At 43.9% G+C, this 21,739-nt stretch overlaps 1 protein-coding gene across 5 annotated transcripts; it reads right to left on the minus strand.

Annotated features, from left to right (window-relative positions):
- Positions 1 to 527: 527 nt before the first annotated feature.
- Positions 528 to 21,411, minus strand: LOC121083697 (phosphatidylinositol 3,4,5-trisphosphate 3-phosphatase TPTE2-like). Of its 5 annotated transcripts, none has more exons than XM_040584338.1 (19): positions 21,157 to 21,411; positions 19,921 to 20,010; positions 17,768 to 17,845; positions 15,485 to 15,532; positions 14,606 to 14,764; positions 14,091 to 14,210; positions 11,236 to 11,335; positions 10,352 to 10,415; positions 9,777 to 9,841; positions 9,137 to 9,197; positions 8,180 to 8,261; positions 8,012 to 8,100; positions 5,958 to 6,019; positions 4,932 to 5,012; positions 3,836 to 3,941; positions 3,087 to 3,184; positions 2,625 to 2,720; positions 2,246 to 2,316; positions 528 to 799 (listed from the first exon to the last, which is right to left on the minus strand). In XM_040584338.1, the coding sequence occupies exons 2-19, from the start codon at positions 19,968 to 19,970 to the stop codon at positions 697 to 699; spliced, it is 1,533 nt and encodes a 510-aa protein (XP_040440272.1). In that variant the 5' UTR covers positions 19,971 to 20,010; positions 21,157 to 21,411; the 3' UTR covers positions 528 to 696. The 5 variants fall into 5 exon arrangements, with proteins under 5 accessions (XP_040440272.1, XP_040440271.1, XP_040440267.1 ...); XM_040584337.1 differs by lacking the exon at positions 21,157 to 21,411 and adding an exon at positions 20,793 to 20,815; XM_040584333.1 differs by lacking the exon at positions 21,157 to 21,411 and adding an exon at positions 20,639 to 20,708.
- Between the last annotated feature and the right edge of the window lie 328 nt (positions 21,412 to 21,739).

Raw genomic sequence — 21,739 nt, forward strand, 5'->3', positions numbered from 1 at the left:
AACCCACCACATGCAGGCATGAAGACAAGCCTGGCTTAACTGATCCCAGGCAGCTGGCATGCTCATGAGCTGATGAGATCCAGACTTAAGGAAGGGTTAGGGCACGTGGCTATGTCAGCCCTTTGGGGGAAGGTAGAGCAACAAACAGCTGTGCAATCTCCAGGCACCAGTCAGCTCCTAGGCTAGGTGTTGCTCAAAACCCTGTGTCTCTGGATTTCTGATGAATACCAAGACTTCTACTCAAAAAGTGGTCTGCTGGTGCCAGATCACAATATTTCTCCCTCAAAATCCCCATTACTTTACTGACCTGTAGAAAACAGCGATGTTGAGAGAAGGTGTCTCAGATTTTTCCAGAAGTCTCCTGTAGATTGCTAATGTCCACCCACCATCAGGTTAATGCTCATTTAAGATAATTGCCTTAGATTGATAAAAAACGGGGATTACCTGTATGTAGAAACATTAAACTCCAGAGGATCCAACAGCTCATTAATGTGACACGACTGTCAACTGACACTAACTCTTCAGACTATTATTGCTCTGCACAACAGAACTTCATGCAAGTTTATTTGGGAAGTTGTATCCTCACAGAAATACATTAATACATCAAAATGAGACCGCTTCACTTTTCCTGGAAAATGTCTTTCTGCTTCAGTGTAAAGACAGATTTTTACATTTTTCCCTTCTTTCAGCTTTCCTTTATGGTTCAATAAAGTTCACCTCCACAGCAAATGTTTCACTATAGACTTTCCATGTTTTAGACTTGTGAGGGTTATCCAGCTCATTCCTGGGAAGGTAGAGTCTGAAAGACAAAATTCAGTAGCATATCTTACAGCCCAAGACACTTTTTCTTTCAGCCAGCCAAAAGAACTTCAAATTCAGCCCTGGAATATATTAAATATAGCCCCAGACCATGAATTAAGAAAAGTGTCAGTCATGCCTGCACAGTGCTTTGACTGGATGTTTCTCAGACTAGTACAGATCCAATCTGATGGGTTTGTGGGTGTGTTTAAAAAAAAACAAAACAAAAAACCCCAAAACCTGAAGAGCCCTACAATGCAAGATTGTTAAAGTTTGTGTTAGTAGCAGGAATAACTGACTTTCCTAGCGAAAGGATTTGATTCAGTATTCAGTCAAGTTCAGCAGGTGTGTTCTCCATTTTTGATGCTTACCAAATTCACATCTAGTTATCACTTAATATCACTTGCACATCAGCTGTGGCTGAATTAGAAATACAGAGATAGAAGCACTGCCTTAACAGCTGTTTTGCTTCTGATCAGACCTAGTCCACCTCAGGTCTAGCAGAATTCTCTGGGAAGAAAGAGAGACAGTCTCTACTAAATTGTGTTTCAAAGACAGTCTGGGGGGGGGGGGGGGGCATCCTCCCTAGCCCTGGAAGAAACAGCACTTGGGTGAAAGTTTTGAGATGGTACTGTTGCAGGGCTGTCACACAACAGGTACATGTTTTCCCTGGCACTGGTTTGGTATAACCAGATGTCTGCACCTGGACTGCTCAGCATATTAAGTTTAGTTATGAACCTAGACTCATGACTACCTGTCCTCTTGCTCCGATGGGATCAATAGAATAAAAACTGTTTCCTTCTTATTCCACTCAAAGAATGCAGTAGTTTCCACATGTCAAGTTCACTGGTCCTCTGTCTAAGTCTGTCAAGTTTGGCAGACAGGAAAGAAGGATCTGCTGTCTGCATTTCTAGACCACTCTGATCCAGCCAAACAAGGCCAGCTTTCACTGGCTGGAGCTGTCCCAAGACTTCTAGTCTAACAAGAAAAGCCACAGTAATTTTTAACTTAAACAAAAGCATGAGAAGCAGTAAAAGCCTTTCTTTAGGATTCCAAGCATCACTACCTCTAACTCTGGTCTTTATGTTTGCCTACAAAGCTGCTGAATGAGGTCCAGCCTCTTAGGCAGTCATGCTAGACGATAGCAGTTGCCTTTGATTTGAACAGCATTACCTTTTTGAATTCAAGCTCATTAACAATACTTAGATGCTGAGAGGAGTCTAATGGATTAGGATAAAGAGCTCACCTATGTTTGCACAGTGTAAGGAAGTGTGTGCTAACTGCCTGCTTACAAGTTACAGTTGAACTGAGTCAGAGACCAGTACCCACACAGAAGCCAGAACAGGCTGATCACCAGCTCGCTCAGCTTTCAGTACTGTTTATGAACTTCCCACTCCATTCAGACACCAGAAGTTAGTGACTGCCTTCAGATCCTGTGATCACTTACCTGTTATTTTCAATAAAGGAAGTGTTGAACCAGAAGAAGAATGGGCAGTCATCATAGCCTTTTGGGAGATCCTAAACACAAAGATCTTGTTTAAGGACTCCATTAGACAACAGGATTTATTTTAAGCAGAGCAAGAATATCCACCTGTCCTCAGTAGTTTGGTTTACAAAGCTACAGTGTCAGAGTCAACACACTTGAAGAGCCCAGTATCCCACCCAAATCACCATCTTCACCAATATTATTTCAGGACTAGGTCACTCAGTGCAACTGAGCAAGAGACCCATGTCAGAAGCAGCAGGTACTCAACTAAGTACTCAACTAAGAGGCACTGCAGCCTCTCCCCAGACTCAAGCAAACTTCTTCACACTATTATACTTACAGAATGTGACTCAAATCTGACTTTCACATCACCGCTTATAACAGGGCTGTCTTCCAAGCCAATGACTACAGAGTCACTTTCAGAATCAAAGAAAAGCTACATAATAGAAGAAAATATTAGTTTTATGAAGAGTTGCTATAGAGAGACAAAGGAGCAATTCATGACAGTACCTAGCTAATCATTCTAGCACTACTATTGTAGTATTTGTACACCATGAATAATGGCCAAAAATTTAAGCTTCTCAGGTCTGAGTGAACCATTTACATTTAAGTAACTTCTATGGAAATCTTTCACCATCTTACTAAAAAAAACTATGATTAGCAAAGTTTAGCTTTTTCACCCTCTCAGAATTTATAGCATCTATTTAGCTGGGTTTTTTATCCAGTATTCAGATTCTACAGGAGGACACTCAACCTATAAGTCAATATAAATTCAACTGACAAGACTCCATAGTACTCTCACCTTGCAGTTCCCTTGACTGGCACATATACATTCTAGTACAACTTGCTTCCTCACTATTATCTGCAATCTCATATCAGTTCCATTGCCTTTCCCAACTCCTAGAAAGAAAGAGTTGCATTATACCAAAGCATATACATTTAGCTGGAAACATAAGCTGTAACGAAAACAGAGTGCAACCCCATTCAAAAGTGCCTTCTTTCTAGAACACCTTGCAACAGACTTTAAAGAACTCAAATTCTAAAGGCAGCTCAAGATTCAGTGGTTGAAACCTTTATTTTGAGGTAGCAGTGAACCCTACTAGTGGAGCAGGCTAATGTAGAGTCTGGTTCCACTGACTGAACAAGAACAGCAGTTTGAAGTCCCTTAGAACAAGTAGTACTGAAGTTCCAGCCTTTTATCAAGGCTGCCAGTACATGTGTACAGAATCAGGTGTGCACATCAAGCTGAAAAACATTAGTGGATGTAGTTCCGTATGTGGAGTCAATCTCACTTGAAAAGTGATTCCCCTCCCAAAAGAGCAGGTTGTGTGTGAACCACCATTTGATCAGACACCTATAAAGTGACAGAACACACGGGGCAAGTGCACTTCAAAGTGCTCTTTGCTGTAGTTTAACTGTGCCATTTGAATTCTCAAATCCCAGTAGATCTGCATTCCTATCATGGGCTTAGCAAGAGAGGCAGTAGAGATCAGCTGCTGTAATAGAAAGTCATTACCAAATACAGGAATGCCCAAATTCAAGAGTTCTTACCGTGTATAGAGTGGATTTTGAAGTTTTTTATTTTGAGTTGTCTCTCTGGTGGGAGTTTCAAGTTATACTTTTTCTTCAGGATCTCATAATACCCGACATACCTACTCTGTAATGCAAAAAACCCCAGACACATTATGCAGTTTCTGTACCACACACAAATTCTAAGCAGAAGTAGGATTAAATAGATCTTCTACCCCAAGTTCTTAGCTCTAACTTCAAAGCTAAGAAGTAGCCATTTGTTCTTCCCCTCCCCAGTTCAAACAGTTCTCTAGACAAATTCAACACCTACATTTTCAAGCAGTACTCAAGCTTATGTTCTAAGAGGAATTCTGTACTTCAGCTCAGCAAGAGGCAGGGAGCTTTGATGATGTAGCTTTTTAAAGGGCAGAATGTTTCAATGTACAAGATACCTTCATTTTACAGCAGCACATTCTGAAGGACAGCTATACTTCCATTTTAAACCAGCAACTGATGAACCTCTGTCACCAGCTTTATCTCACATACCCGAATTGCACAACACACAGCAAATCAAGATGAGCTAAGCCCCAAACTGTGGTCTGAGGCAATAACTTCTGTGTTTTCTTGCAAATGTAGTCTCTAGATGATGCATTCCTCTACTCAGCCACATCAGTGCCATAGTTCCTCCCCAGGCCAAGCTGTAGGCTTCAGTGCATCCCTGATAAACAGCTCAATTGTCTTACAGGGTCATGCTCCTGTGAGCGTGCCCAGAGAGGTTGTGGAGCCTCCATCTCTGAAGATATTTTTAGACCTGACTGGGTATAGCCCTAGGCAACCTAGCTCACCCTGTTTGCACATTGGGGTTAGACTGAAAGCTCTCCCAATCTCAACAATTCCTTTATCATCAAATCTGAATTATGGCATCTAAGATTATGCAGAAAAAGGCATAAGAAATATGTGCTTGGACAAAGGGGAGGAAGATGCAGTGCAAACCTGCCATCTGATAGTTTCACAGTCCTTTGAGAAAGTGTTCAGGAGTTAAATGCATGGGAGAAACCTGGCAGGGGAGGTGGGGTAGTGTAGGAGCTCACGGGCTGGTGTTGGTTTGGCTGCTGTTACTGGACCTGCTTAAGCTTACCTGGGACGGAGTTTCAACTCCTTGAAACTTGGTACTTGTGCTTCTATCAGTTCTTCTTTCCCCAAAGTAGGCCAAACTTTCCTACATAGGAAAATAATTTCAAGGATTAAGATACTCTTCCCACCACCATTCCCCTTCCTGAGAAGGGGACAGTAAACTAGTGTTACACTAATCAATTCCAATAAAGGAATACAAGTGAAAATATGCAATAGTTGCTTTAGTACCTTCTAAAGGAGGCTATTAACTAGAATAAGAAAGTACTAATTAGGAAGTCAGGTACATTAAGTCTGTCATCTATGAAAGTGTGAAGGAGAGCAATATGTTTTCAGTGATTGGTTTAGAACAGTCACTATTTCTCAGGTAGTCTGTGGCAAGACCAAGCTGAACACTAGTTCAGATCTTCACAAGTCAAACTCGGAAAAACAAGTTCAATAGATACACAGTCTGCCCAGACTACCCTGAGTGACCTGGACCTTCTGCAACCCTGGCATTCAGTTCTGTATACCAGTCCTGGGATACTAAAGCAGCACATGCAGCTGTACTGGCTGGGACTTTGTGATCTTTCTTTCCCCAGAAGGGCTTACTGTAATGCTAGCAGTCAAGACAAGACAATCCCTGAATGCCTCACACTACTTGGAGGGAGGTTAGGCAAAAAAAATTGCTCAAGACCATGTAACTACAGTGACACCATCTTCAGCAGAGCATGCTCAGAAGCCACCTACAGTTTAAGAAACCTGTTGCTCAAGATCCCAGGTCTATCATAACTCAAAAAAAAAAGTGTGCTTCAAAGCTAGTACTCTTGAATTCTACTTTCCCAGTTCTTCCTGATCAAGAATAGTCTTGATCAGAAAGGAATTTACACAGTTGCACAATTCACAAGAAATTTTTTAGAACAGGTTGTTTACACTACCCTTTTTCCAACACAGACTTTTTTTTGCAGAATATTAGTGAATTTCACCAGTTAAGCAGATTCTAAAGGGGCATTTTGAATACTAAAAGAATCAAAAAATAAATGCTGGTTTTTACCTTCGCACTCTCAAACTGGTCACTGTCTACGAGCCAGGTACAGACCATCGTTCCAGTTCTACCTGTATTAGAAGTGAAAGACAGGTTGAACTACAGGAGTTCAAAGGTATTCAGGATTATTTTTGTGAATATGAAGTTATCTCCTGTTTTCCATTTCAAAAGTTAGAAGTGACAGTATAGTCGTCAAGTACCTGTATTCCTGGGAAGAATGAGTTAAAGACAAGATATCACAGTTTATTAGCTTGTTCCTGAAAGCAGTTCCCACATTTCTTTGCAGTATTACTGGAGACACTTAGGAAGTTGCCAGTATCCACCTACATCATTCATCAGGGAACAGCGTCAAGCACACCCTACTAAATGAGGTTATAGACTGGCACTTGCTAATGTTGTACATCTTAAAAGTTGCTTCTCTGCCTCAACCTTTTCCCCCCAACCCAATCCTACTAAGAAGGCATCAAGACTTCCAGCAAAGACTCCAGTATAGTCTGTTTTGAATTTGAAGTCTGAGGTCTCAAAAAATACCCCTCTCTGTACTTGCTCAAGTTGGATTTGGCCTGCAGGTAGTTTCAATGTTCAGTTTTGCAAGACCTTTTAAGCTACAGTTCCAACTGGGAGAGACTTCTTTATGTTAAGTAACCACCTTGTTCAGCCACCTATTTGCAGTAGTAACAACAGACAGCTAAAGATGTGGCAGATGTTTGCAGGCAAGTTTGGTTTATTGTCACAGCTATCTGTGCTCTTCAACAAATCCCACACTACTAGAGATTGTGCATAGCACCTACAGGTCAGCTCATATGCAGTAGCTTTGACAAGCCTGTTCCCATAAGACCACATTATGCTCTATCACATAATACCATGTGTAGCTTGATTTAAGATCCAGCAGTACCCAGAACATTCTAGCAGGGGAAGGTTATGGAGCCAATCATCTTGAGTACTATTGCACAGCATGTGCAGGACAACCAGGTGATCAGGCCCAGCATGGGTTTATGAAAGGCAGGTCCTGCCTGAATAACCTGATCTCCCATGACAAGATGATCCACTCATGATGGATGAGGGAAAGTCTGTGAATGCTATTTACCTGGACTGTAGTAAAGCCTTTGACACCATTTTCCACAGCATTCTCCTGGAGAAACTGGCTGCTCGTGACTTGGATGGGTATACTCTTTTCTGGGTAAAAAAACCTGACTGGATGGCTGAACCCAAAGAGTGGTAGTAAATTGAGTTACATCCAGTTAGCAGCTAGTCCCGAGTGGTGTTCCTCAGGGCTTGGTAATGGGATCAGTTCCTTTTAGTATCTTTATCAATGATCTGGACAAGGGGATCAAGTGCACCCTCAGTAAGTTTACAGATGACACCACGTTGGCCAGGAGTGTTGAACTGCTTGGGGGTAGGAAGGCTCTGGACAGCCTCGAGTTGTGCCAGGGAGGTTCAGATTGGATATTAGGAAGAACTCCTTCACCAAAAGGGTTGTCAAGCATTGGAATAGGCTGCCCAGGGACATTACCTTCCTTGGCGGTATTTAGAAAACATGTAGGTGTAGTGCATACAGACATGGTTTAGTGATGGACTTGGCAGTGTTAGGTTAATGGTTGGACATGATCTTGAAGTTCTTTTCCACCTAAAGAATTCTATTTCCCCCTGCCAAGAAATTAAAGAGCTTGAGGTATATTACAACGGAGGACATTCAGTGGGGGTGACTGACTTCCAGGGAGCAAAAGCAGCTGCTTAACACTTTTACTACTAGCAGTGTCAGTAGCTCCCTATCCCCAACCTCTCCCAGGAAACTGCTGTCCCAGAAGCCAGGAGAGCAGGAAATTATTGAAGAACATTAAGAGATCAGATGCCAGCTTTGATTAAGAACTACTAATTTGGGCTACCTAGAAAAGGGGTTGTGTAATACTAAAACACACAGTACTATACTGTTACTCATCATCACAGTAGCTGCAGAATTTGTCAAGTTGCACTCTAACCCATCTCACACTTACATCAAAGCAGCCGTGGTAAGAATAAAGCACAATTTGAAGCATTCAGAAATTACACATGAGAGGTTCTACCTTTGCCTCCTTTGCAATGAATTGCTATGATGTTCTTTTCATCTTGGCTCATCCATTCACGGACACTGGCAGTGAATTTCAGCATGTCCCTGGATGACAGGAAGATTAGTGGATCAAAGCAAACTCCTACACAGTATGATTACATATGCATTTCTTGACAAGACTCACTGTAGTGCTGGGACATTGTGGTCATCAATAAAGATCCTTTCCACCCTGTAGTGGAAGTACTTGGGGTCATAGCCTTTTTCACCTACAAGGAAAGATCTGAAGTTATGCCAGGAAGGAGAAGAGGACTGCAACAAAGTGGCTTGTGACACAATTGCTGGTTTAAGCATACACTAGTGTTTAAAGTGCAGTAGTGTGAATAGACAGATTGAAGTTAAAAAAATGAGGTAATTTGGCTAGAACCATGCTTGCTTGAGTTTCACATCTTTCGCTTCAGTGAGAGGTTATCTCCAGGCCCAATTGGCCATTCCTTTCCATGGGCATTATTTAGGGATCTGAAAGTTAGTGTTCTGACGTACTGTCAGGGTGAATCACAGCAACCACCACCTACAAAGTGGTCAAGAGCTGTTAATACCACACTTACCTGTGTCCCCTCATCTATCCCTTTGCTGGCCAGAGGGCAGGTTTACTTTTTCAAGTAGCAATGCTTCTATATCACATCTTGCTTCCAGCTCTGATACTCTACTATGAAACAGGGGCCACAGAATAATTGTTTCTGAAGTGGTTTGGGGGTTTTTTTGGCCACCTTTAAACAGAAGAGCTTTTAACTATTCCTCACCTTGCTCCTAAGCCTCCATGAGAAAATTCTCCATCACCCCAAGTTTTAGCCCAGATATAGTTTTCCACTTATTTTTTAGTAAGAGTTTCAGAACATTGAAGAAATTGTTCAACATTAGCAAAAAGACTAAATTGCGAGACAGATCGTATCTCCTTTGCAAGCTCTGGTAGTATTAGATGCTCAAAGTCAATAGCCATGCTCAGGACTGAAGGTAGTCAGAGATCGCCATCTACTTTTGACATACTGCACATTCCTGGAGACGTGTTATTGCCAGCAGCACACTTGAAGAAATGTTTCTCTTTAGCAGTTATTCAGTATAGTCAACAGCTAAATATACTTACTGCAGAGATTGTAGACTTTATAGTGGTCTGCATGTTTGGTGTCCAAAAATCTTGCAACTTCCTAAAGTAATAACCAAGTAAGAGTTCAGAGTAGTTAGTGCTCTACTCCTTATTTCCACTGCCACCTCAACACCCATCCCTCAAGTGGGGTCAGTAACTGCATTAAACAGCCCTTGGACAGCAGGCCCTTCCAGCCCAACTACTCAGGTTCTTGTCCGGAATAAAAGTACTACCGCAACTGTCTTCCTTGCCCTATATATTTCTACAGTATCAAGCACAGCTCTGAAGAGGGCATTATACAGACCTTTTGAACATCTTTAGATGAATAGATAGTTCTTATTATCACACTACTGCTAGCCTGGGACAGAACTGATTTGGTTCTCCAAAGCATTCCCAAAGAACAGGAGCAACAGAGCACCAGTGCATCCACACTGCAAGATACACCCCCCCAGGCTTAGCTGAAAGACTACAACACAAGCAGTACAGCACAATGGAGACCATCATGCAGTCATTCCAACCAGCCAAGACATAAGTCAATCCTAATCCTGCTGATCTGGTCCACACACAAGTTAGTGAGAACCACCCCACCAGTGGGGTGAAACAGTATTCAGAAACTGAACTTGGTAGATTAGATTTTTACCTGTATAGGGTTCCTATAGAAAGACTGCTTCCCAGAAGATGGAAACGACATTGCAATAATGCGATCTGTGGAGAAGACAGCAATCAGAAGTAACAGTGGGAAGCCTCCCCACACGTAAGAACTACGTGACTGACAGCATCATGAAATTGCATATTCCTACCCTAACTATAAAACCAACCTACCTACCCATTTCTGAGCAGCTTTGCTCTACATTCAGCACAGCAAGACAATAATACTTCTCAAGGCATCAGCTACTGTTGTGTTGGTCTTCACAGAATCATAGACAAAAATACTGTATTTTCAGTAGTTTCTCAGCTCTGGTTCCCTAGGTCTCAGGAGAATTTCTATCATTACTTACAGCATGTACAGCCTCTTCCCCAGGAGGCTAACCCTTGAGTACAGTGTCAGAGTCAGGAATCCTTATTTCAAAATCCCACAGAAAAAGGAGTAGGCCTGGTTTGGCTTCATACTTACATTTCATTAGTCTAAAACATTGACTGTATTTTATGTCAAGCACTGAACTGAATAACTAGTCTTAGCAGGATATAACATGCTGCAAAGCGTTATCTACAAACCAGTAACGTAAGTGAGATCCAGATCAAAGCCATCTTTCATATAACGCCTTTTGTTTTCAGAGACCTGCCAAAAAAAAAAAGAAAGAACAGTTAGTCTTCTAAAGGAATGCCAAAGATCAACAAGTTACAAGGGGGGGATGGGGGTGGAAATCAACCATCTAGACTCTGAAGTTGTCATGAGTAGTAGAGCCTCATTTTGCTATAGTAAAGACCACAGCATTAGCCAAAAGTAACATTGTGTTAGCTTTTGGATAGAAGTTCCATACAGAATTTTTACCCTGAAGTATCAAAGTTTATTCTAGTAGAAAGAACACTGCAGACACTTTGCAGACAGAAACGTGAATCTGTCCTTTCTATTTGAGTGTTTGGGGGCTAAGGGAAGGAAGAAGAAAGTTAAGCAGTCTTTGTTATGCTGCCCTTATTCCGGAGCAAGAAGACACACTTGAACCTTCAAGTACCACTTCAGTGCCCCTGATGAAAACAAGGGCTTCAAGAGCTAAGTTGTTTTGTTTTCACCTGGAATAAGCAGCAGAAACATTAAAATTCCTATTCTCCCCATGTGAAGGAAAACTATGTACCACAGAAACTAGAAACTATCCATTGAGAAACATGGTGGTGTTGCAATCACTTTGCTGTGCTGGCCTTCCCGGTCAAGTTTCTGCTTACATGAACAAAGTTAAGAGTAATTAGCTATATGGAGGCTGGAGGCAAAGCTCCTGTGCCCCTGACAGGGTACCAAACAGATGTACTGCTCAGGCACTATCATCAGCTGCAGACCAATAGGCTGTGGGCAGTCTTGCTGCTCGCCATTGATGACTGCCTGGAGAAAGAGCTAGAGCAGGAAACGGTAACAGCAGCCTAAATACATTAAAAAGCCAACTTACCATTCTCCTGGTCACCACTTCAAGTTGCTTCTTTTGTGAAGCCAGGCGAAATATTCTTATTAAGATGACAATTCTCAGAACTCGGAGGAAAGTAACCATTCTAGATGAGGGTCAGATTCACCATGAATGAAAATGAACATGATTAGACTTAGATGCAAAGCTTAAAGCTATTTAAATATTGTTTCAGAGACAGTTTAAGGCTTTGTTTCATATACTGAACTAGTACTTCTCACACTAGTTTTGAAAAAAAAAAAACCCAAAAAAAAGTACTATGCTTAAAGAATACCATGGTTTTATTGTTGAGGTTTTTTGGGGAGTATGTTCCGAACAGCTAATGAAAGTAGGAAACCCCCTACTTGCTCAGGCTTTCACAGGCACCTCTGCCCAGCAAGCAAATCCCCTTAACGCTACCCATATTATCCCCAAATCCTTGTTCCTTGAAGCCTGTTCTCATATACATTTAAGTGTAAGTAGCCACCTGAAAAACAGCTGAAAAGAGAAGCCAGAGAGGCTGCATACATCATGCCTTCATTAAGAAGCCTGAGAACAGGTCAGTATAAACCCTGTGTTTAATCATTCAGCAACTTGATCAGATGATTTGGTTTGAGGAACTTTGAACTGCTGATGAACTTTGAAGCAGGCAAGATGCTTATGCAGTGGTTCTACCTAGGCAACTGAACAGGGGCAGCTGCTTTTCATACCCTTAGGGACTAGGGCAAACTAACATTCATTCCTTAGGGAGGTATATGAGCATATACATTTAAGGAGCACATGCACATATTTCAGGTCCTCGTATACTCAGGTAAGAATCCTGGTGAATACCTTCATTAAGGGGGACAAGCCTCCAGCTGAAAACAGTCTGCTCTCCACTGATGTCAAGATTAAAGTCAGCAATACAAGGTTGTCCCAGACACCTGGAGGAAACTTTCAGTTTCCAACCCCTGAGCTCCTTCCTAGGCCAGGATCACTTGGCTGTTTTCAGAACAGACTTCCCTTGGAGCTATCAGCCAAGGAGATGAACCAGCAGTGGGGTGAAGAGGACTACATAGCCCCTCTCCCCAGCCTGAAGCACAGTTGTGAGAAGCAGCTCTTCAAGATAAAAGCAGTTTGCATTCTGCCCTTTACAAAGTTAGCCAGTTAAGCATTAGCTCCCAGACCAATACCCAGCTCTCATTCCTCAATGTCCTTTCATAGGTCTGACTTCAAGGAAATAGGTAACATCCCAATGCACACCCAGACAGACCAGACTAGAAATAGAAACCATACCCCTCTATCAGGGGATGTTGCTTCCAAGGGCTGCCACCAAAATTTTACTTGTCACATATATGCTTTCATCCACATAAAAGCTGCTCAGATTCTAATTATTCTGAGAAGCATCAGGTGCTTTAAGACTGTTGTTCACTTCTTGAAGAAGGGCTGGGTAAATAAGTGATAAACCCCAGGTAGGCTACTGGGAATTAGTTGGATTGTGTGAATATAGTTAGGTGGGAAGACCATCTCATCAAGATTTGATATTTGGCCAAGTCTGAGGTATCATCTAATATAATATTTTGGTCAGAACAGGACTGAAGATCCCTTAACAAGGTAAGCCTTAAAGAAGGCCTCAAAAATTGAATGGGTGGGACAATAGACCCCAGCTGAGTATCTTCCAAGAACATCAGTGTTATCTTCTGTGACCCCAAAGCCTATATTAAATCTACATCAACTTCAGCAAGTCAGAATAGAAGGATCTTGCACACACCAATCTACAATAGGATGGGTCAGTGCAGGATTAAGCCTATTAACACAGCCTAGTAAAGACAACAGCGCAAGTTACCTGTCACAGTGTTATTTCTCCTACCTTTAACTGGATGCTGCTATAATAAGAGAGCTACATTAGAAAAACGTGGCCAGAGAAATTGGAAGTGATCATTAAACTCAGATTAGTGTTCAGAAAGACCTAAAAGGAAACAGCCTTTTATGATACTGAGGCTGCACAAACTACCCCTCTGACAATTCTACTTTTTGAAACCCGAGTTTAGCTGGTATTTAAAGAGACAAGTAGTACTTCCAGAGGTTTGTCCAACTCTGGATCTTCTTCAATAACTACACTTTGAGTTTCTTCTAGAAGAATGTTTCCCCACTTGTACCCAGTAGCCAGCTGAATCAGGGGCATAATTATTTTTTTTCCTTTTTTTTAAAAAAAAAGAGCTCAACTTCTTTGCCTGGCTGATGCAAGCAAGTTTTACTAATTCAAACCTAGAGTTGTAGTTCTACCTGCACTAAGATTAGTTTGTTTCCATCAGGAATGGATTCCTCTCATCTGATCAAGCTACAGAAATAAGATTGAAATGTGACTTGAATTACTTATGCACATGAACAGCATGTTTCCCCTCCCCAAGGCATGGCTGAAATATCCAATATGTATTACCATGGGGCTTCTGGGAAAACAAGACAGTGTGGCAACTCTTTCTCTTTCAAAATTCATTAGATGGAGACTCTCCCCCAGTTGTCTATGCCATTTGCTATTAGAATCCAAATCTTCTGTCTGACCTTCAGACTGTTACCTCTATCAGGGCTGCTGCACACCTTCCCCCAAGAAGGAAGGTTTGAGTCAGCATTTGATGGTCTTACTATTCACTTTCAGTTACCTCAACTGATACATTTAGATCAACTCTGCCTTCAAGACAGGGACAGCCTACAGTATAACTGTAGATCAAAGTTAGGTGTCTTTGTTAGCCTGTATCATGAAATATGGTTACAGCCACATCCGTTATCTAGTACACACACATCTAGCTCAGAGGTGCCCAAGAAAATCCTTAGAAAGCTATCAAGAGAAGAGAGTTCACATTTAACAGCTGCCATACCATTCTTACCTTGGTATCTGATCTGCTGCAGCAAGGTCTGAGAAGGAGTATGTCATGTTAATTAGCAGAGTGCCCACCACTATGCATGCATCCAAAATATTCAGTTTAGACCGGAAATAGTTCCTGAAGCTGAAACAAGAGTTTTAGACAGATGCCCATAGGGGCAGCAAAGATTGAAATACATCTTCCGGAACAGAATTACCTATACAGAGCTACTGCTAGAGACAAGCTCTCCTGAAGTAGTTCTTAACACTGAAGACTCATTAAGAAAATAATCTTACACCTTGTCTACACCCATAAGCCACAGCAAAGCTGATGCAGTTTCCAAGTGCTCACTTATACCAAAAACACTCTACAGATTATTCTATAGAGGGATAACAGCAATTTACAGCGCCAAGACTACAATGGTCACATCTCTATGACCAGAAAGTTCGCCTACAGGGCATCCATGTTCATAGTCCAAGTTTGAAGTATTGCTTCCTTACTGGCTTGCCACACTGACTTAGTTTTGGCCCATATCTTACCCTTCAACAAACACTCTTAGGAGAACATCGATGAGAAAGAAGATTGCTATTGCCAAGGAAACACCTTCAAGAATCTCTCTAACACCCTTCTTCTCATTGATAGCCAGATCCACAATCACAATTAAAATGTCCACAATGATAAGTACAACTCCAAATACTCTGTAAAAAAAAGAAAAATACAAGTCAACAAATGCCATCAATTCATTTCTGCCTCTCAGGTTGACTGAAGAGCACAAGCCCAGAATTTTGCTTTAACCTGTTCCAGCAAGAGTGTGTTCTCTTACATACAGATAGGCGCCTGCTTGTATCAGCAGCTGAAGGATTCCAGTTGCATTTTAAGTCATCTGCACAGAGTACACCATCCATGTTGAATTGTACATTTACTTCAGACTCAGCTGTAGTTCTTAACCTATAAACCCACAGCTACCTAGAAGTGGTGCAAACCCAAAAAAAAGCTTTAAGGCACTCAAGTGTCTGTCAGTGCTGCCTTTCAGCTTACTCCCCTCCCACTTTGACTTAGTGTAGTCCCTTGAAAACAACTGTTTTTAATGGCTTACCTTGTTCCAGCACATAGACTGCATAGAACCGACCAACTGGTTGTTCAAAGGCTGCCACAGCCTGAAGTAAGCCATTAAAGAGCTTTTATCCAAATCAACAGCATTTAAAACCATGACTTTCAGCTATCCTTGAAGAATGTAGTTGTATCTGTTTAAGACTTCTTTCTCAATCAAAGTACTTTCCTCAAGTCACCCTTTCTAGGGGTGATAAAGGATTCAGTACCTTCCAGACAGAGCAGGCTGGAGTTCAAAGAGCTCTCCAAGTTTTTACACCAGAAATAAGGACCATCTTACCCAAATCATTACAAGCATGAGCTTTTACCTGAATCCAAATGACATCACAAATGGGGAAATTTTTCTCCTAGTTGCACTGCAAGAGAAGAGAACTGCCATCAAGACAAGTAACTTTTTGCTACTGATATTAGCCACAAGAGTACCGTTACATTCTTATGTTCATATTCTTTTGGGTTTAGAATTCTGTATAGTAGTAATTCCTTTAAGAGGAGATTATTCGGTTGCACTCACACTGTATATAGGTTAAAACAGTAAAGCAATGCTTTGACCACTTGTTAGAAACATTCACCAGTTACAGACCCTAAAAGTACAGCAGTATGTACTTTACACATAACACTTCAATATCACAATTTCAGTTACACTAGAAGTCTGCCTTAATGCCCAGTTACAAGCTATAAGAAGTGGGCTTATACAATAACAGTTTGTCAAGAGGAATATTAAAGGATAGACATCTCTTAAGGTATCTTTTTCAAGATATTAGCTTATTGTATCAGACAATTTTTGTCTGTGCCTGGAAAAAACTACACTCAATAGTTCCACAGCTGCTTCTGTGCCCTTGGAATAAAGGAAGGCAAATCCTCTTCTACCTTTAAGAGGTAACATTTGGCTTTCAGGTTGAAGACTCAAGTGCCTATTAAGAAAATCAGTTACTGATGCTAAGTTCTTTCAATTCTGAGAGTTATCTCCAACCCTAGCAAGGCTCCAGCTCCTGTTTTCAGTTATGGAAGATTATTTGTTGCCTCCTTGGTATACTTTAAGCTTCTGGTTTAAAGCTAGGCCTTTGTGTAACTACCTCACCAGCTGAAATTCTCTTTAGGCTATACCAAGTGTAGTAGGTAGAATAAGTTATCTGTAAGCCCCAAGTTCTGACAATTTGAAAAACAGATTGCCAGTCTGTTAAGTAATTTTGGGATTACTTAACTACTGTAAACACTAAGTCTTTACTTAGACTCTTAAGGAAAACACCTTTTCCAAGTGTATCACTAACAGTAGGACCTACCAAAAGGTTCTGACATGCTGACAGAAACTACTGGTAAATTCCTTTCATATTGTTCACATATCTACCCTACCTTTCCTGTTATATATACTTACTACACTTCCTTTCCGCATCACCATTAGAGATATCACTGTTACAGGAAGCCTGCCAGCTCAGTAATGCATATTGCACCCAGTGAGCCTGTTCAAGCTACTTGCTTGCTCTAGGGTAACTTTGGTATCACATTTGGTGTGTACCCTTAACACCTCAGTAACTCAGTTTAAGACAAGGGTAGATATCTTTGAAGTGATGAGGAAGCATCTTGCCAGGCTTAATGAGTTAACCCACACTTATTAGTAGGTGCATACTTTAAACTAAGGAACAAGGTCCACCCAGCAAACATCTGCATCCATAAGCAGGAAGGAGTTGCTGAGGTTTAGTACCCACTTTTTCCATGGCTTTCTTTACATTTATGTGTATCTAATATAGAAGGAAACACTGTGATAATTACACTAACAGTTCGATGACCTATGTCTTTACCTCATCAATCCTACAATGCAAATATAGTAGGTACACAAAGACTTCATCTCCCACAGTCTAACGACAAGCACCTTTATTAGGTGCACTAAAGACTGAAATATACACACCATTCCAATTTGGCCTCCCAACACCTTACATCACTTGAAGAGAACATGGCATATCTGTTCACATACTTAGCTTAAAGCTTTTGTGAAATGCATTTGTACATGCAAACTTCTGAATTCAAGACAGACGTGTTGTCACATAAAAGAACTAAGATAACAGGCTTCGTCTTGAGCAGCAAGAACAGAGAAACAAGTCTATTGACTTGTCACCGACATGACTAAGTACACTATAAGAGTTAGTAATCTGGTGACAAGAACTAAACATTAGAAAATAACTACCTCAAGAACAGAGTTAATCACTAGCAAGTTCAGACAGTTTAGTCTTGATGAGGGCCTGATCCCTATTTGCTCCAGAAACTCAATCAGCTCATTTTTTTTTCCCCACCAGCATTTGTTCTTCTGTGCTCTCCCAAACTCAATCCTTCAGGAAAATTTAATCAATGCGGTTTGGACTACCCATTCTTCATAATTTGATGGACTTGTAGCTAGTTCTTGGGTTGGGCTTTAATCTCTGCAGATATAAAGAAGCTTCCTGAACTTACTTGTCTTTACTATGCACTAAAAATAAATGTCAGTATCAAGTGATTTGCTGGGCTTATCCCTACTTCAGCAAGCCACCTGCCTTCTTATTTTATCTCAACATTTTCCAATTTGGGGGGTAAGCAAGGCATTTAGTATATCATTAGCTTACTTGGAACAGCTGTCTGGTTCATTATCCTCATCACGCCCATCATCAATCTTTAGTGTGGGTTCTTCTGCTGCTGGAGAGCTGGCAAAGGAATAACGCAAGTCACATTCTCATACAGATGTCAACTTTATACATTGCTACTCTTTGTTGTTCCACAGAAAACAGTATTAACTGTCAGCTGAGCAGCAAGCAGCAGCCTGGGACAGAGCACAGGCATAGTACCATGGGAAGACAGACTTCCCGTATGCTGGCACAGCAGAACCCCTCTGCTTGTACCAATCTAGTTACTGTTAGCAATTTCTCAAAAGTTCCTCTTTCAGGGAGGAAGGGAACAGATGTGTTCAGCAATAGGATAAGTGGCTTTCAAGTAAGGTATCCGAGAGTCTGCTGAGGGCTTAACAGCCCTGTTCAGACTCTGGAAGTGCTGTAAATATGCATATGCAAAATTGTTTCAGAGAGTCCAAATGACATTAATACTATTACAGTAAACTACTTGTTCAGAGAATGAATGTTTTCACCAGGAAAAGCCATAGCACAGAGATGTTTTTGTGCAGAGCAGGATGCCAGACAGGAAACTGGAAGACCAGAGCAGCAGCAGCTGAGCTAGTGCTAGAACAGCATTTTTGGGGGACAGTGGCTGCTTGCCATAGCTTCCTTAAAAGGGTCTCTTTAGATCATGTTTTTGTTCAGCCACCTGAGAAGCTTTGAAGACCACATGATAACTTCAGAGAAAATAAAGTTTAACATCCAAATCCGGGAGTTTCTAATTCAGCCTTCTCCACAGAAATACTGCCATGCATAATAGCACAGCCAATGTTTGCCATGGCTCTGCCTCTGGCATCATTGCCTCGGAACAGCATGGAAACATCAATATTGAACATGTGCATGTAAGTCACTCCTGGCCAAGAAGCAATCTAGCATGTTTAAAGCATTACTGGAACAACTCAGAGGATACAAGTACTCTTCACGCTCCACAATAGACCCAATGCACCAGCACTGCTTCTGTAGTGTGGGCTAACCTGCTTTTAAGCAAGGAACCAAGTGATACATTTCGTACAGTGTCAGCAACCAGTACTGGTGGTTCACCACCTGTACTTAGTATCAGGCTGAGTAGAGGAATGATTCCCCCCGCAACAGTTTTGTTATTTAATGCTAATTTTCCAGCTCCAGTGTCTCCAGACAAAATGTATCCTCATTTTGTTCCTGGAACTGAAGCAAAGCTCCAGCAATGTATCACCATTCCGCTTTGCTTCCCAGCTACTCCTATGGAATATTCACTTGGGAGTTTCCACTTTACGTACAGCTGCAATGTTTCGCTCAAAGCAGGTTGCTGCTGCTACAGCAGAAGTTTTGCTGAAGGTCACTTGCTTTTATTTGTAGCCACATGAAATGCACCAAACGCTACCTTCTTATCCTCCACTGTGATTAGAATAACCCAAAATAAGAATGAGCAACAAAGTGTTTTGCGTTAGGAAGTCAATCTTTAACACAAAAAGAAAACAGAAGCCAAGTTCAAGTACATTGTTTCCACTGTGCACTCACAAGTATTCAGTTCCAGATAATGCTTTCCTCAGAGGGAGTCTGTTTTGTTGAGCACTCCACACCTGCTTGTCCAAGATGGAACAAGCTCTCTGCCACAAGCTACTACATCTATTTTTTCACTACTGGGGTGAAAGAGAAGAAAATAAGGATATACTAGAACTTATTTCCTTTACACACTCTCCATACAGAGCATAAGCTTTTCTGACTGCTCACAGCTAAAGGGAACCTCAAATTTGAGGTTTTGAAGGAGAGCAGAACATAAGCATCTTGCTTTACAAGAGACCTTGACAGACTTTCTGGATGATAGAACAGAGCAGGCTTTAATGTCATGAGCTTATACCAGGGCTGAGGGCTCTGTACTTCCTAGCTAGTTCTTAACTGCTTCAAGAAGTCAATCACAACAGCATTTTTCCTTTAAATCATATTTTCTTCAAAGATATTACTCCTTTCAGACAACAGCATTTCAAGGGGGAAAGAATACAAAGACTATATACTACATAAACTTCAAGCACTATCTTTGTTATATTTAGAGCACTAAGCAACTCTAGACAGGGGACGACACACTGCACACTTCAACCCCAGAGACATACCCTGGTGCAGTTCATTTCACTCACCTGGACTCTTCTGCCAGCCCTGCTCCTTGTTCATACTTCACAGCTGTCATTTTGCCTGTTGTTGCTCTGCTGGTCTTAAGAGAAGCACATCTGCTTAAAGAGATATCAGTAAAAAAGCAGTGAATAACCAGCATCCCGTAGCAGCCTTACACTCAGTTACCAGCAGATTTCTGCTTCTTTTTCATGAGTTCAGAGAGCACAACCTTTACCTGGAAGACCACTGAGAGACATTAAGGCCAGCAGCGGGATACTCTTTGACTATACCTAATACACCACAGTGCCAACAACTTTAAAGCAGCATCTTTACCTCACGATGAAGCCTCTTCCCCTGCTTCAAGCTACGAAACGCAGCAGACCCGCAGGTGGCACCCCGGGAGCGGTGCCGCCCAGGCTGCTGCCCCAGGCGCGGGCTAGAAGCCCCGGGCAGCGGGCCCGGCCCCGCGGGCACACACCGGCCCCGCGGGCGGCAGCTCCACCGCCGGCCCCGCTCCCTCGGAGCCGCCTCGCAGGGCGGCAGCCGCCGCTCGGGCACGGCATCGCGGTGCGGTGCGGGCAGCGGCTCCCGCAGCGGCGGGCACGGCCCCGCCAGCAGCCTTCCGCACGCCCGGCGCCGAGCCGGCCCCGGCAAGCCGCCGGCACCCCCGCAGGCCAAGCTCCGGCGGGGCCGGCCCGGTGACCGCGGCCCCCCGGGAGCCCTCTCTCCCCCAGCCACCCTCACCTCACCGCGGCCGGCGGGCTCAAAGTCGAGCCCGGACGCCCGCCCCCCGCGCTCCGCGAGCTCAGCGGAAAGTTGCGTTAAACTTCCTGAGGGCCGTTCTCCGGCCCCCGCCTTCCCTCACGCCGGCCGGGCCGGGCCGCGCAGCCCCACTCACCCGCCGGGGAGAGGCCGAACCGCGGGCACCAACGGACCTCAGCCCCCCGCCGCGCCGCGGCTAAATGCCCCGGCGGCGCCTCACGGCTGCACCTGGGCCGGGGCCGGGCTGGGCGGACCCGCCCGCTGCCACCGCGACGGCACCGCCGCCGCTCCCGGCACCGCCCGGCACCTCCCGGCACCTCGCACTCAGCAGCGGCGGGTCCGCAGCGGCCGCCGGCGCCTCCCGGGACCCGGGGGTCCCGCAGCCGGGCCGGGCCTGCCCGCCCCGCCGGGTCCCGCAGCAGGGCCTGCCGCCCCCTGCCGATCCTCAGCCGTCCGGGCCGTGTACACCCGCTGCTGGGCTTTGCCGCCTCTTCACGCACCTCCCGGGCACGGCGGCTGCTGGGGGTCGCGGTCGGGACCGGGCTTGCGGACGGGCCGCGGGGCCGTGGCAGCGACTGCGCCCCCGCAGGGCAGCGCCGCGTTCACCGAGCGAGCGCTTCGTGCTCTCCACGTAACGCTGAGCACTCGCGCCCGTGCAGCCGGCAGCCCGCGGGGCAGAGCGCGGCCCGTTCCCTGCGGCGGCCCCGCGCACCGGCCGGCAGCCCCCGGGAGAGCCCCGCGCGGTGGAACGGAGCGGCCGGGGGGTCCTGCGTGGCGGGGGGGGATCCTGCGGGGCGGGGAGGGTCCTGCGGGCCGGGGAGGGTCCTGTGTGGCGGGGGGGGGGGTCCTGCGGGGCGGGGAGGGTCCTGCGGGGCGGCCGACAGCAGGGGGCGCTCAAGGAGAGCTTGTGAGACTGCTCGCGGCGGCTGGGGCTGGGGCAGGGCTGCGTGCGGGTCAGCCGTGGCAGGAGCCTTGCGGGATGCCCCTTGCCCAAAAGAAGGAAAATCCTTAGGATGAACGCTGAGAACAAGGAGCATGCCTGGGCAACAAGCTACATGGACAGTTTCCCTTTCAAGCCTGTCA

Source organism: Falco naumanni, chromosome 2, assembly GCF_017639655.2.
Source record: "Falco naumanni isolate bFalNau1 chromosome 2, bFalNau1.pat, whole genome shotgun sequence".
Taxonomy (NCBI): Eukaryota; Metazoa; Chordata; class Aves; order Falconiformes; family Falconidae; genus Falco; species Falco naumanni.